The sequence below is a fragment of the Apostichopus japonicus genome, chromosome 16 (assembly GCF_037975245.1).
Source record: "Apostichopus japonicus isolate 1M-3 chromosome 16, ASM3797524v1, whole genome shotgun sequence".
Lineage (NCBI taxonomy): Eukaryota > Metazoa > Echinodermata > Holothuroidea > Aspidochirotida > Stichopodidae > Apostichopus > Apostichopus japonicus.
The window spans coordinates 20,042,519-20,061,063 of NC_092576.1; the positions used below are offsets into that span (position 1 = coordinate 20,042,519).

The following is an 18,545-nucleotide window of genomic DNA, read 5'->3' on the forward strand; positions in this document are numbered from 1 at the left end:
ACATGTGTTTTGTGTTGAAAGCAAGTCTTTGAATTAAAATTTTCCAATATTTTATTTCATATTTCACACGAAAAAATAGCACACCTTACATAAGGCCTATTCTTAGTATATACAGTACAGTACAGTACATACAGTACAGTATATACAGTATATAGTATAGTGTGTTGGGTACTGATTTCATTTTGAAGTCATGGTATGTGATAATTTCAAGTGACAACTCAAGTTAATGTCTATGTCTGAGCTTAAATATACATGTGTTTTGTATTGAAAGCAAGTCTTTGAATTCAAATTTTCAAATTTTCACTTCATATTTTACAGAAAAAAACTAGCTGACCTTACATTAGGCCTATTCTTAGTATATACAGTACAGTACATACAGTACAGTATATACAGTATATAGTATAGTGTGTTGGGTACTGATTTCATTTTGAAGTCATGGTATGTGTTAATTTGAAGTGACAACTCAAGTTAATGTTTATGTCTGGGCTTAAATATACATGTGTTTTGTATTGAAAGCAAGTCTTTGAATTCAAATTTTCCAATATTTTATTTCATATTTCACACGAAAAAATTGCACACCTTACATAAGGCCTATTCTTAGTATATACAGTACAGTACATACAGTACAGTATATACAGTATATAGTATAGTGTGTTGGGTACTGATTTCATTTTGAAGTCATGGTATGTGTTAATTTGAAGTGACAACTCAAGTTAATGTTTATGTCTGGGCTTAAATATACATGTGTTTTGTGTTGAAAGCAAGTCTTTGAATTAAAATTTTCCAATATTTTATTTCATATTTCACACGAAAAAATAGCACACCTTACATAAGGCCTATTCTTAGTATATACAGTACAGTACAGTACATACAGTACAGTATATACAGTATATAGTATAGTGTGTTGGGTACTGATTTCATTTTGAAGTCATGGTATGTGATAATTTCAAGTGACAACTCAAGTTAATGTCTATGTCTGAGCTTAAATATACATGTGTTTTGTATTGAAAGCAAGTCTTTGAATTCAAATTTTCAAATTTTCACTTCATATTTTACAGAAAAAAACTAGCTGACCTTACATTAGGCCTATTCTTAGTATATACAGTACAGTACATACAGTACAGTATATACAGTATATAGTATAGTGTGTTGGGTACTGATTTCATTTTGAAGTCATGGTATGTGTTAATTTGAAGTGACAACTCAAGTTAATGTTTATGTCTGGGCTTAAATATACATGTGTTTTGTATTGAAAGCAAGTCTTTGAATTCAAATTTTCCAATATTTTATTTCATATTTCACACGAAAAAATTGCACACCTTACATAAGGCCTATTCTTAGTATATACAGTACAGTACATACAGTACAGTATATACAGTATATAGTATAGTGTGTTGGGTACTGATTTCATTTTGAAGTCATGGTATGTGTTAATTTGAAGTGACAACTCAAGTTAATGTCTATGTCTGGGCTTAAATATACATGTGTTTTGTATTGAAAGCAAGTCTTTGAATTAAAATTTTCCAATATTTTATTTCATATTTCACACGAAAAAATAGCACACCTTACATAAGGCCTATTCTTAGTATATACAGTACAGTACAGTACATACAGTACAGTATATACAGTATATAGTATAGTGTGTTGGGTACTGATTTCATTTTGAAGTCATGGTATGTGTTAATTTCAGGTGACAACTCAAGTTAATGTCTTTGTCTGAGCTTAAATATACATGTGTTTTGTATTGAAAGCAAGTCTTTGAATTCAAATTTTCCAATTTTCACTTCATATTTCACAGAAAAAACTAGCAGACCTTACATTAGGCCTATTCTTAGTATATACAGTACAGTACATACAGTACAGTATATACAGTATATAGTATAGTGTGTTGGGTACTGATTTCATTTTGAAGTCATGGTATGTGTTAATTTGAAGTGACAACTCCAAGTTAATGTCTATGTCTGGGCTTAAATATACATGTGTTTTGTATTGAAAGCAAAGTCTTTGAATTAAAATTTTCCAATTTTCACTTCATATTTCACAGAAAAAAGTAGCAGACCTTACATTAGGCCTATTCTTAGTATATACAGTACAGTACATACAGTACAGTATATACAGTATATAGTATAGTGTGTTGGGTACTGATTTCATTTTGAGGTCATGGTATGTGATAATTTCAAGTGACAACTCAAGTTAATGTCTTTGTCTGAGCTTAAATATACATGTGTTTTGTATTGAAAGCAAGTCTTTGAATTAAAATTTTCCAATTTTCACTTCATATTTCACACGAAAAAATAGCACACCTTACATTAGGCCTATTCTTAGTATATACAGTACAGTACATACAGTACAATATATACAGTATATAGTATGGTGTGTTGGGTACTGATTTCATTTTGAAGTCATGGTATGTGTTAATTTGAAAAGACAACTCAAGTTAATGTTTTGTATTGAAAGCAAGTCTTTGAATTAAAAGTTTCCAATTTTTTATTTCATATTTCACACGAAAAAATAGCACACCTTACATAAGGCCTATTCTTAGTATATACAGTACAGTATATACAGTATATAGTATAGTGTGTTGGGTACTGATTTCATTTTGAAGTCATGGTATGTGATAATTTCAAGTGACAACTCAAGTTAATGTCTTTGTCTGAGTTTAAATATACATGTGTTTTGTATTGAAAGCAAGTCTTTGAATTCAAATTTTCCAATTTTCACTTCATTTTTCACAGAAAAAACCAGCAGACCTTACATTAGGCCTATTCTTAGTATATACAGTACAGTACATACAGTACAGTATATACAGTATATAGTATAGTGTGTTGGGTACTGATTTCATTTTGAAGTCATGGTATGTGATAATTTCAAGTGACAACTCAAGTTAATGTCTTTGTCTGAGCTTAAATATACATGTGTTTTGTATTGAAAGCAAAGTCTTTGAATTAAAATTTCCAATTTTCACTTCATTTTTCACAGAAAAAACCAGCAGACCTTACATTAGGCCTATTCTTAGTATATACAGTACAGTACATACAGTACAGTATATACAGTATATAGTATAGTGTGTTGGGTACCGATTTCATTTTGTAGTCCTGGTATGTGATAATCATGTAGACCTTCAGTCTTGCTGCCCTTCGGTCTCATGGCCTGTAACGGCTATTTGGTAGCATGTAGATGTCGTGTTCCAATAATTCTATCACACTTTTGGGAATGCGTTTCCCAGGAACCAAATAGACAAATGTATTAAACTTAGGTAAATCATACTTCATTGGGTTTTTTTAATATTCCCATTCAAATTACTTTTTGTCTAGTAATTATATTTTTTCTGTACATTGTGTTCTGTTCTTGACCACTATGCTAGCAACAAGGTAACAATTGCTATTGAGCCTATTGTTTGTGTATATAAAAGTAGCCCAGACTTGAAACTGTTTATACAGTATATAGTTCATCCCTACACTGCAGGTAGCTGTACTGTACATACAATACCTGTGTACAAATGTAGCGCATGTACATTCAACCAGGGAGTTGTTATGGAACAACAACTCCCTGATTCAACAGTGGAGTATACATGCAGTGAGATGCCATTGATATCTCTCAGGTATGCATTGCACAGCTTGATAATACCAGTGAGTTGTTCCATTAACAACTCCCTGATAAGAGCCCTCATCAAGGTCATAGGTGTAACAAAAAGGACAGTGTGCCCACTGTTCTGTCTGTCTCTTGTTTATTGTTCAATGAACTGAAAGCTGCTAACATTTTGGAGGCTTCTGGCTTGTTTCACAGTCACAGATTCACAGTACACATGGAAATATAATACTAATAGCAGAGGAAAGGTTGCTCCTTTGCTGAAAAAGTTTTGAATGGTCTTGCAGTACTGTTTACCTCAAAAGTGTTGAACAGGCACAAAATTAGAATTGAAGTATTATCTCGCGGTTTTCATTTATACCAACTTTGATTTTGGATAAGTTTTGTTTGAAACAGTTAGGTTCATTGGTCAAATTTGTTTCACACTAGTCTCTAGGATATATTTTGTCAGTGTCCTGTCTTTCAGACTCCAGTCATTCAATTTATATAATAATAAATAAATACAATGCTTGATATACAGTAGCGCTATTCCAAATATGATCATAGAGCTTAGACTCAATTGCAATTTTGTTGGTATTGTATGTTGACTTGGAAAAAGTGTGAAAGTCAAGTAAATACAACCACCCCCCCCCTCCTTCTTGTATCCAAGAACTGGTGCAGTATTCAATGTGGTATGTACATAATCTGTAGGTGTGTCAGGCATAATTCATATAAATTGGAGGGAAAATATGAGCGGTCCCTATCAGTTACTTTATTGGTCACTATATGTTGGATTCAAAGTACATACTTTATGAAAACTTTAAATTGGTTCAAGCAAATTGCACAAGAGTCAATTCTTAGGCATGTTACAAAATAAATGCTAAAAGAAATTGTGTCAAATTGAAATACCTGCTGTTTTGCACTTAAAGTTAGCATGCCTACACTAAACTAACTAACACTGAAAATTACCTGCTTGTATCTGTCATACTGAACAAATTCTATCCTTTTTCAAAATGTATACACAATCTACAGTTTAGAGTGTAAGCTCACAGCAAGGACACATGCTACTGAATTTGGTTTACACATAACAAGAAGAAAAGCTTTCAGCAGTGCAGGCTACTTTTCAGTCAGACTACAGTTCACAATGACAGCAGCTAGATTGTATGAAACTTGTAGCTACGACATGGTGCTCATACAGCAGATCTTTCTAATAGGGTTTAATTTTTAAGAATTTGTTGCATTTAACCACATCATAATATATTTGTAATGTCACAAAGGAGGACATTTTAAAAATAAACAAAACATCACCCCTGTATCGATATTCTTTGAAAAGTGTAATGAACAGTTTTGCTTTGGCAGAGCAGAAAGCTTTATCATACCAAATCTGATCAGGCAGGTGTGGTGGGAGAACCATCCCACTTGTTGGGTTAGAAGGGCATCCCGCAGAATAGCTAGAACAGCACACTATATATACAGTAGGCTGCTGTTGGTGAGTAACTGATCTCTCTATATTTTCATGAAAGTCAATGGTTATATCATGCAGCAGAGGTCCGATTGCATACAAATTTGCAACGTCACCAGTTTGCTCTTTCTATTGGTTAAATTTTCGGGCAAATCTTTAAACCCCCTCCCCCCCCTCTCCTCAAATCAAAGTGGGTTCTATCCCAGACGAAAATAATTCCTGGCTTTTAAGCAAGAGTCAAGAAAACCCCGGGTTTCCCTGGATATCCAAGCTTTATTCCTGCCTCAGGTAGCCAGGAAAAGCCAGGACTTTGAAAGTCCAGCCTTTTCCTGGCTTCACCCAGCCTAACAAGTCCACACTAGGCAGGAAAAGCGAGGGCAATGCTGTCCTGGCTAGGCAGGAAAAGCCAGGATTTTGAAAGTCCAGCCTTTTCCTGACTTCATCTAGGCTCACAAGTCCACACTAGGCAGGAAAAGCGAGGGCAATGCTGTCCTGGCTAGGCAGGAAAAGCCAGGATTTTGAAAGTCCAGCCTTTTTCCTGGCTTCACCCAGCCTCACAAGTCCACAATAGGCAGGAAAAGAGAGTGGAATGCTGTCCTGGCTAGGCAGGAAAAGCCAAGCTTGCCTTTTACCCAGTATTAGCTAGTTGTAAGATGGTCAGCTCTTACATAAAGTTTTCTTTTGTACCATAGTTTTACTTGTTTATTAGTGCAGTGCTCACTGTACAGAGGGCTATACATTTGTACAGTATATTTGTAAGTTGTTTTGTGGTCGGGGGGATTAAGATTTCTCTCTTCTGGGTTGCTAAGCAACTATCTTTGTTCTTCCTGGAAATTAGCTCTCACAGGAAAAGGGATGTGTATATATATTATAGGAACAAAAGAGTTTTGTGAGGGTATAGGGAGTTAGGCAGTTGGCCATGAGTATTGGAGCAAGACAGTTGCAAAAGAGGAGAAATATAGTTTTAATGCTGGATATAGTTTGTTTTAAACCTTAATTTATAAAATCAAGTTACTGTAGTCCTTAATATTTTATGGAAGGAGTGATATTCACCTGACAGTCTGGCACACGTTTTACTATAAAGGACATTATTTACTATAAAGGATATTACTTACTTAGAGGATATTATTTTACCATAAAGGATATTCGGGACACCATTTGTTATAACTGACATTATTTTACTGAAAGGATAGCCTGGGACACTATTGCCTATTAATTAAAGGATACTATTTTGTTGGGATCGGACATTTATCATACAATTTATTCTATTCAACTATACTGATGTCGTGGAAGATCTGATGTCGTGGAAGATCTGTACCTGATGTCACCAGCACACCAATCACCAGAATAGATTGATAAATTAAGTGTATTAACTTTAACATTTGGGTGCACCTCTCGACTTTAGGTCGTTTTATTTAATTCTTTGACTGGGCTCAGATCAGCTGTATATTGTTTGTTATTCATAATTATAATTTATTTTGATCCAATCCAGTTGAGTGTTCCATTTTTATGTATCTTGTTCTGTGTTTGGTCATCACACCAAACCCAGAGTTCTCTGATCAAGAACAAACGTTTATTTTCAGTCACTAACACCCTTATATATACATATAATTCATGATTTTAAAGTTATGAAAATTTCCTATACCACAAACACACTAACCTCCTATAAGCTAAAAGTAACTGCCAACTTAAGCCAGCAAGATAATTTATATAGGGTAAGCATGGACACCTGGCTTTTTCGGTTTAATACTGGGTATGTATACCTGGCTTTTCCTGGCTCCTCACTGATATAAACAGGGACCTGGCTTTTCCTGGGTAATCCTGGGTGTGCATATACCAGGCTTTTCCTGGTTTTTCCTGGCTCTTCACTCACACACTAGACACCTGGCTTTTCTGGGGTAAACCTGGGTTAACCATCCAGGGTTGTCCGGCCTTAACCTGGCTCTAAATGAGTTATATAAACCAGGCTTTACCAGGCTTTTCCTGTCCGAATTACCATTTTCAAGCCCAGGAATTTCCCCGGATTTCCCTGGGTTAAATCCAGGCTTTTCCTGGCTTATATTCCAGGGAATTCCAGGGATTTCCTGCCTTAAATTCGTCTGGGTATATGTGCACATGCCCACCATGCAGAACAGTGGTGAACGTGGTTTTCATTACTGAAAATCCTTATTAGTTTTTGTAATAAATCATTTGTAATCATTGCCCAGCTCAAATGAACGATAATAGCTTTACTTAATACATACATGATATGTAATTAATAACCATTAAATCAAGGAAAACGCCCCTCCTCCTCCCACTCTCCCCTCCCCATTCACACACTATGCACTGCTATCTGACTTCAAATATGGTTCAATCAAGAACGAAAAAACTTTGAGTTTCAAGATTGGAAAACTGTCTGTCAGTTCAATCGACATGAAAACTACCTTTCGTTGTATGGTCCAGTCTTTGCATGTGTTGCATATTGTCTCTTTGTTACTTAATTCCCATAACAAAGACCTTCCGTAGCCTGCATTTCAGGGATATATTTTACAATTTACACCATCAGTATTTCACTGTTAAATATTCCAACCTCTAACACCACTTAGTTATTTATTGCTACACAAGCTTGTGATCAAGTCTCCCTTCATTTCATGTAAGAATTATCTGAGAGTTATTAGTTTCCATTGCTTCCCCTCAGTGAACCCTATGATCCCATTATGTATCATCACAAGGACATTGTGTCATTATTGTCATCACTTCTGAAATCTATACCAAATTGTACTGACCTGTTTATCTTAAATCTTATTTAAATTTTAGCCTAGCCATTGACAAAACAGCTTAATTTATTGTGAGGTAAAGTGTCTCGCCATCCCCATACATAGACCACTTTGAAAAGATTAATTTCAGGGTTAATAACTGTATTGGTCAAACTCTCACACAGCTTGCATTGGGCTGATCATTATGACACGTTCGTTGAACTTTGAGATGAGGAGGACTTGTAGCAATATAGTCCTAGCCATTGCAGTAGGTGGGGTCTTAGTTTGTAAAAGGGTCCTAGTTTTGCAGATGATAGGGTCTTAGCTTTGCAGGGGTTACATCTCTATGTTCTGACGTCTCTATGTTGCAACATCTCTATGTTCCGACAATTTTTTTTGACCAAAATTCTTGACCAACATGTTTTCGGACCAAGTTTTTTCGGATCAAAATGTTCTTGGACCAAAATATTTTTATGACCCAACATTTTTTTTCACTCTAAAATTTTTCATGACCAAATTTTTTTTCGGACAAGCACTATTTGGGTCATAACAAACTTTGGGCCCTTTTTTTTTGTGAAAACAAAATTGGTGGGTCCTAACAAGTCACGTCAGAAAAAATGTTGGTCCCAAAAAACATGAGTACCCCAAAAAAATTGAGTCCCAAAAAATGAAGTCCCCCAAAAAAATTGGGTCCGAAAAATTGGGTACGAAGAAATGTTGGTAAAAAAAATTAGTCCAAAAAAATTATCGGAACGTATTCCTCTGAACATAGAGACTTCGGAACATAGAGACGTCGGAACATAGGGATGTCACCTTTTTTGCAGGTCTTAGGTCTTTGTAGACACCCCAATTTTCAATGTTAACCATTACAGTGTCCCTCTTTTTGCTTTTTGCTTTTTGCTTTTTGCTTTTTTGCAAGCACATGCTGGCCACTATAGCCACTATGGCCACTATAGTGTCCCAGTAAATAGTCTTTCCAGACAAAAAGTAAGATCTGCATAACACACATGCTGGCCACTATAGCTACTATGGCCACTATAGTGTCCCAGTAAATAGTCTTACCAGACAAAAGGTAAGATCTGCTTTTGATAGGAGTATATCACTTAATACTGACTTGGCTTAAATTCCTAACTTTTAAGTACCTGTACATGACTTAATATCAAACAATATGCTCCATATCTGGATTATTTCTTTACTGAAATGTGAAGACGCAATGACAATTGGGGTTCAAACCAATAGCCTTCTCTCCCAATGATAATTTTTATTTCTATTTTGATAAAAACTGTTCTGAACTGCTAATTCATTCATCATAAAACTTGATTGCTGTTTCAGGAGCATTAATTTAGGTAATAACTATATCTACTATACCAAACTTGTTGTGTAAATACATTGCTTTTGTTTCTTTTGATCCTCCATCTATGTACAGGACACAATGAACTGAACAGCAATAAAGACCTTCCAACTGAATACATTGAGCTGGTCATCTGTTGCTTGGAGCTCAATAATGGAAGCAGCTCCCTGGTGGAAGCCATTCCCAAAAAGATGGAAATTTATTTTGCTCCATGGAAGCTGTTTGACTGGTTTAAAGAAGCATGAGGCATTGTAGGCATGTGTAGCTGAAAATCATCCATATGACTTAGCCACCATATATGGGCAAAAATAACTACTTGGAACAGTTACAATGTCATTTATTTGAGCTGGATGAGAGTGGCTATGGACGGCCATTACCACAAAAACAAGAACAAAAAGTAAATTACATTACATTACACATTACAGAAATTTTCTCCATAGAAAAGAAAATTTCTTCATAAAAAGAATTACTTGGATATCAAAAATAAATTTACTCCATCAAATATAAATTTACTAAATCACATCAAAACTTACTGTACTCTTCAAAAAGAAATTTTCTTCATCAAAGATAAATTTACTTTATGGAAACTAAGTTCACTCACACATATTAGATCTACCCCGTCCAATATAAACTCATAGCTCATCCCGTCCTAACCAAAAAAAATCCCCCAATTAATTTATTGGGAATCAGGACAATGTATCTGTTGGAAAAGATATTTGACCCATTATTGTACAAACTGATACAGATGATATTGGAAGAGACTCTTCATGTTGGAAGAGTGGAGATGCAGATGGTGGCATATCGATAACCTATTGCAGGTCTCTCAGGACTGAATAAATTAATGAATTAAAGGTGAAGGGATTGGGGAGAACTGCTTATTATTTCTCAATCTATAGCATTACTAATAAACTGAGGTATTAGTAAACTATGGAAGATGGTGCAAATGAAGTTGTTTTGTGCCAAAATTTAAAATTGATATTTTTTATATAGACATATGTCTCTCATTGTGGTACAAATATTTCAATTGGACCATAACCTTTATCCCCTGTCATTTTTGCATATATATGTCATTCATATTAATGAGTGATTAATGTCCGATGATAACATATTGAAAGATCGTCATATGACATAGTTATATTTTTGCCTAATGTATATGGTCCTTTTCCTACAGCATGTATTATGTGGTGCACAGGAACTATTGAACAAATTGTATGTCAGTAGGATTATGCATATTATTAAACTAGTGGGCAGAGCTTAGTCAACATCATACATTTGAATGAATGCAAGGCTGAAAGTTTGATTGCTATAACTGTGTTAGTAAGACTATTAAATATTGGGTATTGAGGTGAGCAGGGAGGGGCTTTGGGGACAGGCAGGGGGATTAAATTGAGTGCAGGTTTTCATTATATATTTTGCTGTAGATGACAACACCATTGGTGTAGTCTTGCCCATTCTTTGTTGTTGTTCATATCAGTTGATATTTTGAGATGTAGTACTTTTTTTTATAAATGTTTTAATGTTCATATCAGTCTATATTTTGAGATGTAGTGCTTTTTTTTATTAAATGTTTTGGTGTTCATATCAGTTAAGATTTTGATATTTTGAGATGGTAGTCCTTTTTTTATTAAATGTTAATTAAAACAAGACCAATATCCTGTGTTCATGTGTAACACTGTACTTCTTTCATTTTAATTAACCTTTGTAAACTATTTCGAAGAGATAAACCAACTTAAAGCAACCTGATGATATTTGTTGTGTATGATCTTTTTCTTGGTTTTCTTTTGCTTTGCTCAATAAGAATTTGAAGGCACAAACTTTGCTTTTTATGTGTCGTATACCTTTGATACAACTCCTTTTATATTACCATCTTTGCTAAGCAATTCGCTTCGAATATATTGATATTGATCTTGAATTATTCAATAAGCCTAACTGAAACTATTTGAAGGTGTCAGAAATTTATCATGCTAGGGAGGAAGTCAAATGGCGCTGCTTTCGACAGGAATAAAAAATTCCATGTAAAATATGTCTTTTCTAAAGGTTCTGTAAATTTCGCATTGTTTTCTGCTTCATGCTCTACGCTGTCTCAAAAGGCGTACAGCGAGTAGCAAACATAACACGCGACAATGTCGAAGAGGATAATTATTCAACCACCATGACAGCAGTATCGCTAACAACCAACACAAACGACATTGCACAGCTGCATATAAGTATATGTACTGCATATGTTCAATCTTGAAATTTATGATGTACAATTTTTTTTATTTTGACAGTCCTTGATCAATAATAAGCTTGCAAAATGACAGAAATGGAATGCATGCATGTTTTCCTAAATGTTGATGATAAATACAGTGATCAGTGTTTGTATATTTTTTGTTACACCTTTTTTTAGTATTTATTTCTTCAAAATTTGCCTGAAAGTTTGCAACCAACCAAATATGCATGTGCATTAACGTGTTCGTGGCAGGTCTGCTGAATTGGCCCCTTAAATCCTATCGTTAGGAAAGTTTCGTAAAGATTTAAAAAAAGTACTAATTCCTGGAGGTCTGGACTCTCCAAATTGTTTTCAGACATTCTATGTACAGCATACCTTAAACTTCTTTTTTTGTTGCCCCATCTAAACATAAAGGCCTATATAAATAAACAAACAATTAACAATTATTCGAATTTTGAGTACATATAAAAGATGTCTTGAAATTCAAATGATGTCAACATGAAAATCAATGTTTACTTGGTGTTTTTTTCTAAAAGTTTATGTTTGTACCTTCATATAGTTATATAAAAGGCACACTTAATCTTCATTATTCGCGTCAAAAATAAAGAATGAAGTAACACTTTATGGGGTAGGGGATTGATACCTTTTCAGTAATTTCTGCTTAAATTTGGGCAAATCCTTTTCCAACCTCCTACAACCCCCCCCCCCCCCCCTACCCCCGCTTTAAATGTTCTCTCTTACGATTCCCATTGTCCATTTCCTTGTTCATACATTAGTCAGAGATAGATTTAGAGATAGATTATTCGCATCAAAAATAAAGAATGAAGTAACACTTTATCGGGGAGGGGATTGATACCTTTTCAGTAATTTCTACTTAAATTTGGGCAAAACCTTTTCCAACCTCCTACAACCCCCGCCCCCGTTTTAAATGTTCTCTTGTACGATTCCCATGGTCTATTTTCTTGTTCATAGATTAGTCAGAGATAAAATTTAAACAGTCCGTTTTTTTTTTGCACTGCCGATTTCTTTGAATAAGCCGTCAAGTGATATTAGAAGAAAGTATACCAAAGGCTTAGGCTATATCATGCACGTATAGCGATGAATCGCACGTTAAATGTAGACAAGTACCCATCGCAATATATGTACGATACAGAAAAGTATACTGCTTACTATAAATACCATTTCCAGATAACCAAACCCGTAATTGAAAATATTAAAAAATTATCAACTACTATAATTCACAACAAGAAGAATCTGGGAGGGACGCCCCACCCATAAAATCTCGATATTTTACAGGAAGACTTAAACCGGTCAAATATAGGTCTGTTAATATCCTTTATTTACCGAACTGGTAGATCTGTTTAATTCATGCATCATTGAGCATAAATAGATTCAAATTAAAAATAGATAACCCCCCCCCCCAATCTTGGTAAAACTGACGATAGTTGGAAATTTGAGTGCGACAGTCAGAATTTCCGACTGTCGCACTCTCATTTTTCCGACTGTCGCACTCTCATTTTCACATATTCTTGTAATTTGTGAGTGACCTAAAATTTTCGGTCAACATTGACCTTCAATCAGTCATTTTTACCACGTTTTCCTTGTCACATTGAGAAATTGTATCACGCGATCTTTATACTCCACCATACAAAACTTCGTACGATTTTTAATACTCCCTGTTCGCTAGCTTCATGTAAGTTCAGGATATACATTGTCCCTATGTATACAAAAAACGCTCAATGCTAATCTACGGAAGCTTTAAAAGTGCCGTCAACATAACAAAAACTTTGCCCCATAATTTGACATTTTTCAGTAACAAGATAAAATGTTATCAAAATCAGAAAATGTTGGATTGCTCAGTTGCTTTAACAGATCAATTGAACCATTTTCTGAAAAATGTTTAATTGACAACTTATCATTATCTCGTCAGTTTGACATTTTTCTGCAAAATTTCCGATCGTTCACTTCATTCCATCTGAGCAATTGAAACATTTTCTGAAAAATGTTTAATTGCCAACTTATCGTATCTCGTCAACTCAACATTTTTCTGCAAAATGTTTAATTGTTCACTTCATTCCGAATGCTCAGTTGGAATGAAGTGAACAATTAAAACATTTCATGTGAGTGATAAATATCCCCACCCCCCCTCAAAGAAAAAATATTAAGCGTGCCAATAAAAGCTCTGTATTTTGGGTAACTCACTTTGTCGTCGAATATAATTTGTTGAAAATAAAAAGTGTTCCTTTTGTTACATTAACATAGCTTTTGCAGTCATTAGTCTATAAGCCTTCAAACAGATAACTTTACTCAGTTGCTTACCTGCTTTGCTTAACCAGAGTGATAAAGAAGTTTGTGAAGTGAGGGCCAGTGGTATTCAATATGTGAATGTTGGCGAGTAGAGCGGGGGGGGGGGGGACAAACAGCAGCCGAAATTTTCTGGCTCCAAAACCTATCCAGTTGGAATTTCAGCCTACACCCCCACCCCCCTCCTAATCATCAGGATTTAGCTACGTCCCTGATTTCATGAAATCATCACTCCGTCAAACAAGGGTCTGTTTATATCCTTTATTTTCCGAAGTTGTAGATCTGTCTATATCATGTGTCATTGAGCGTAGACAAATTCAAATTAAAAATAGATATATAAATGTTTCACTCCGTTAAACAAGGGTCTGTTTATATCCTTTATTTTATATTAGAACTGTGTAATGAATGCATTGAAAGAAATCACATCGTATTAACGTCTTTTTTTTTTTTGTAACACGTACTTTCAACTGAAATATATAATCGTGAGTGTATTAGCGGATTCTGTGGACCGTCCAAATAATCTAAAACACATTTCATTGTATTGTATATTGATGATAAACCAAAATTAACCAACTCTATTGGTTGAAAATTGATCAACTCTATTAATTCAAAATAACTGTGTTCTAAGGAAAGACCCCGCACCAAATATCGGCAGATTCAGGAAGGAATCACCCCGTCAAATGTGGGTATATGTATATGAGCGGATTATGTGGACCGTCCACATAATCTGAGACACATGATATTGTATAACATATTGATTCTTAAGCAAAGCTCCTCTTGAATATATTCAGAAATGATCAGCTAATCTAATACCCACTGACAGCCTTCTGAACAAGGGCCAAACCCTCAAATCTCGAAATATTTCACTTAATCATCACTACGTCAAACAAGGGTCTGTTTATATCCTTTATTTTCCGAAGTTATAGATCTGTCTATATCATGTGTCATTGAGCATAGAAATATTGATATTAAAAATAGATAGCCATATCATATTAAATTTGTGCATGGAAGTCGGTAATTGTAATGAAACTTGATCTCAACTTTAATTGGAAACATTGGAAATGAACCACTCCTGTAAACTGACCTCAATGACCACCGGTGCAAAGTTATGGATGGTATTGCTGCCCCCCCCCACACCCTTACCCCCCCCCCGACTTAAAAAGCCTGTGAAAATAAAACTTACTATTACCCTTATCCTGTAAGATAATACTCATAACCATTCAAATATTAATTGTTTAAAACGAAGCTATTAAGAAAATAGTGTGTATTAGGATAGTAGTGTAACGTGAATGGTTTTTATACTCATCCGTAGTAAGCGGTGCACTTAGCTACATAGCCAGCCATGTCATGAATATTTATAGTCAAGTGGGATGCAATTTAGGATGGTTAAATGCTTATTGATGTGTTTTATAGTCTAATTAAGAGAGTTATGGGTTTAGTAAAACGGTATTATCAGTGAGGTTAATGTCTACGACATACTTGCATATGTTTGGGGGAATAATGTCGTTGTTGTTAATGAAATAGTTAAAGAGATTTTACGTCACATGTTGTATTGTTTTATTGCTTATTATATGTACCAGAGTGTCACCACCGCGTAAATTTTTGAAATTAATCTATTATATAAGTTCGCATTCACATTTACTAAATATTTGTACCCAGAGACTTATTATTTTCTTGTTACTGTAATATGGCCTGGTCTCTAGTTACTATGGTTAACCATGCAGGTAAAAACGGAATATAACCACGACATTTCCGTAAAGGAACATCTGACAGTATTCTCTGCTGTGCTAAAGAGCCCCCGGAATGCAATAGTAGCATTGAGGTTTTTGTTTAATAATCCACGTCATCCTAAATGAAATATATATTCGTAATTGTATAATCGGTTTATGTGGATCGTCCACATTATATTATACGTATGATGTTGTATTGTTAATTGATTATAACTAAAACCGTAATTGAAAAATATTAAAAATTAATCAACTACATTAATTCACAATAACGGTCTTCTGAAAAAGGGCTACACACGCTCATATCTCGATATGTTTCAGGTAGGAATCACCCCGTCAAATATGGGTCTGTATTATATCCAGTATTTACCGAACTCGTAGATCTGTTTAAATCATGTGTATTGAAGGTATTTAATATATTCATATAGAAGTATTAATGTCTTTTTTCTGTAGCACACGTAATCTCAATTGGAATATATAATCGTAAGTGTACGAGCGGATTATGTGGACCGTCCACATAATCTTTGTTTATTGATTATAAACCAAAATTAGGGTTTAAAATTGATCAACTGCATTAATTCAAAACAACTGTGTTCAAAGGAAGGACCCAGCACCAAATATCTACAGATTCAGTAAGGAATCAACCCGTCAAATATGGGTCTGTTTTATATCCTGTATTTACCAAACTCGTAGATCTAATTAAATCATGTGTACTGAATGTATTGAATATATTCATATAGTAGTATTAACGTCTTTTTTTCTGTAACACACGTAATCTCAATTGGAATATATAATCGTAAGTGTACGAGCGGATTATGTGGACCGTCCAAATAATCTTATACACATTTCATTGTATTGTTTATTGATTATAAACCAAAATTAGGGCTTAAAATTTATCAACTACATTAATTCAAAACAACTGTGTTCAAAGGAAGGACCCCGCACCAAATATCGATAGATTCAGTAAGGAATCAACCCGTCAAATATGGGTCTGTTTTATATCCTGTATTTACCGAACTCGTAGATCTGTTTGAATTATTGTGTATTGAATGTATTGAATATATTCATATAGAAGTATTAACGTCTTTTTTTCTGTAACACACGTAATCTCAATTGGAATATATAATCATAAGTGTACGAGCGGATTATGTGGACCGTCCACATAATCTTATACACATTTCATTGTATTGTTTATTGATTATAAACCAAAATTAGGGTTGAAAATTGATCAACTCTATTAATTCAAAATAACCGTTCTTATGAAAGACCCCGCACCAAATATCGACAGATTCAGGAAGGAATCAACCCGTCAAATATGGGTCTGTTTTATTACCTTTAATTACTGAACTCGTAGATCTGTTTAAATCATGTATCATTGAGCATATCAAGATTAATATTAAAAACAGATAACGTTATCAAATATGTATTTTTTTGGCATGTCATACGGTTTTCCTTTAGGTTAATTTATTCTCAACAAATCGTTATTTGGGATCATTGGAAAAAAAACACATTTGTAAGCTGGCATCAACAATCCTCGTTACATGGGTTGGGATTATTATAGGAAACCCCAAAAGAATAACCCCAATCCATTACCCTTAATATTAGTATGATAATACTGTTGACCGTTTATAAAAATTGTCATAAAAGCAGCTGGTTAAGAAAGATCACAACCTAAATATTTTCTTTTGGTCTATAGAATGTATCTGGATAGTAGTATTAACGTTTTTTTTTTTAGTAACACACGTAATCTCAATTGGAATATATAATCGTAAGTATATGAGCGGATTATGTGGACCGTCCACATAATCTGAGACACATGATATTGTATAACATATTGATTCTTAAGCAAAGCTCCTCTTGAATATATTCAGAAATGATCAGCTAATCTAATACCCACTGACAGCCTTCTGAACAAGGGCCAAACCCTCAAATCTCGAAATATTTCACTTAATCATCACTACGTCAAACAAGGGTCTGTTTATATCCTTTATTTTCCGAAGTTATAGATCTGTCTATATCATGTGTCATTGAGCATAGAAATATTGATATTAAAAATAGATAGCCATATCATATTAAATTTGTGCATGGAAGTCGGTTTACCTACATTGTAATGAAACTTGATCTCAACTTTAATTGGAAACATTGGAAATGAACCACTCCTGTAAACTGACCTCAATGACCACCGGTGCAAAGTTATGGATGGTATTGCTGCCCCCCCCCTCCGCACCCTTACCCCCCCCCCCCGACTTAAAAAGCCTGTGAAAATAAAACTTGCTATTACCCTTATCCTGTAAGATAATACTCATAACCATTCAAATATTAATTGTTTAAAACGAAGCTGTTAAGAAAATAGTGTGTATTAGGATAGTAGTGTAACGTGAATGGTTTTTACACTCATCCGTAGTAAGCGGTGCACTTAGCTACATAGCCAGCCATGTCATGAATATTTATAGTCAATTGGGATGTAATTTAGGATGGTTAAGTGCTTATTGATGTGTTTTATAGTCTAATTAAGAGAGTTATGGGTTTAGTAAAACGGTATTATCAGTGAGTTTAATGTCTATGACATATTTGCATATGTTTGGGGGATAATGTTGTTGTTGTTAATGAAATAGTTAAAGAGATTTTACGTCACATGTTGTATTGTTTTATTGCTTATTATATGTACCAGAGTGTCACCACCGTAATTATTTTTGAAATTAATCTATTATTAAGATTCGCATTCACAATTACTAAAAATTTGTACCCAGAGATTTATTATTTTCTTGTTACTGTAATATGGCCTGGTCTCTAGTTACTATGGTTAACCATGCAGGTAAAAACAGAACCTAACCACGACATTTCCGTAAAGGAACATCTGACAGTATTCTCTGCTGTGCTAAAGAGCCCCCAGAATGCAATAGTAGCATTGAGGTCTTTGTTTAATAATCCACGTCATCCTAAATGAAATATATATTCGTAATTGTATAATCGGTTTATGTGGATCGTCCACATTATATTATACGTATGATGTTGTATTGTTAATTGATTATAACTAAAACCGTAATTGAAAATATTAAAAATTAATCAACTACATTAATTCACAATAACGGTCTTCTGAATAAGGGCTACACACCCTCATATCTTGATATGTTTCAGGTAGGAATCACCCCGTCAAATATGGGTCTGTATTATATCCAGTATTTAC

General features: G+C 34.4%; 1 protein-coding gene across 1 annotated transcript in view; it reads left to right on the forward strand.

Moving 5' to 3' along the window:
- The window catches only part of LOC139982774 (uncharacterized), a 33,774-nt gene extending 22,295 nt beyond the window's left edge, over positions 1 to 11,479 (forward strand). Inside the window, exon 6 of the mRNA XM_071995863.1 lies at positions 9,191 to 11,479. Coding sequence (XP_071851964.1) covers positions 9,191 to 9,360 — 170 coding nt within the window. The 3' untranslated portion in view covers positions 9,361 to 11,479. The remainder of the gene's footprint in view (positions 1 to 9,190) is intronic.
- The last annotated feature ends 7,066 nt before the right edge of the window (positions 11,480 to 18,545 follow it).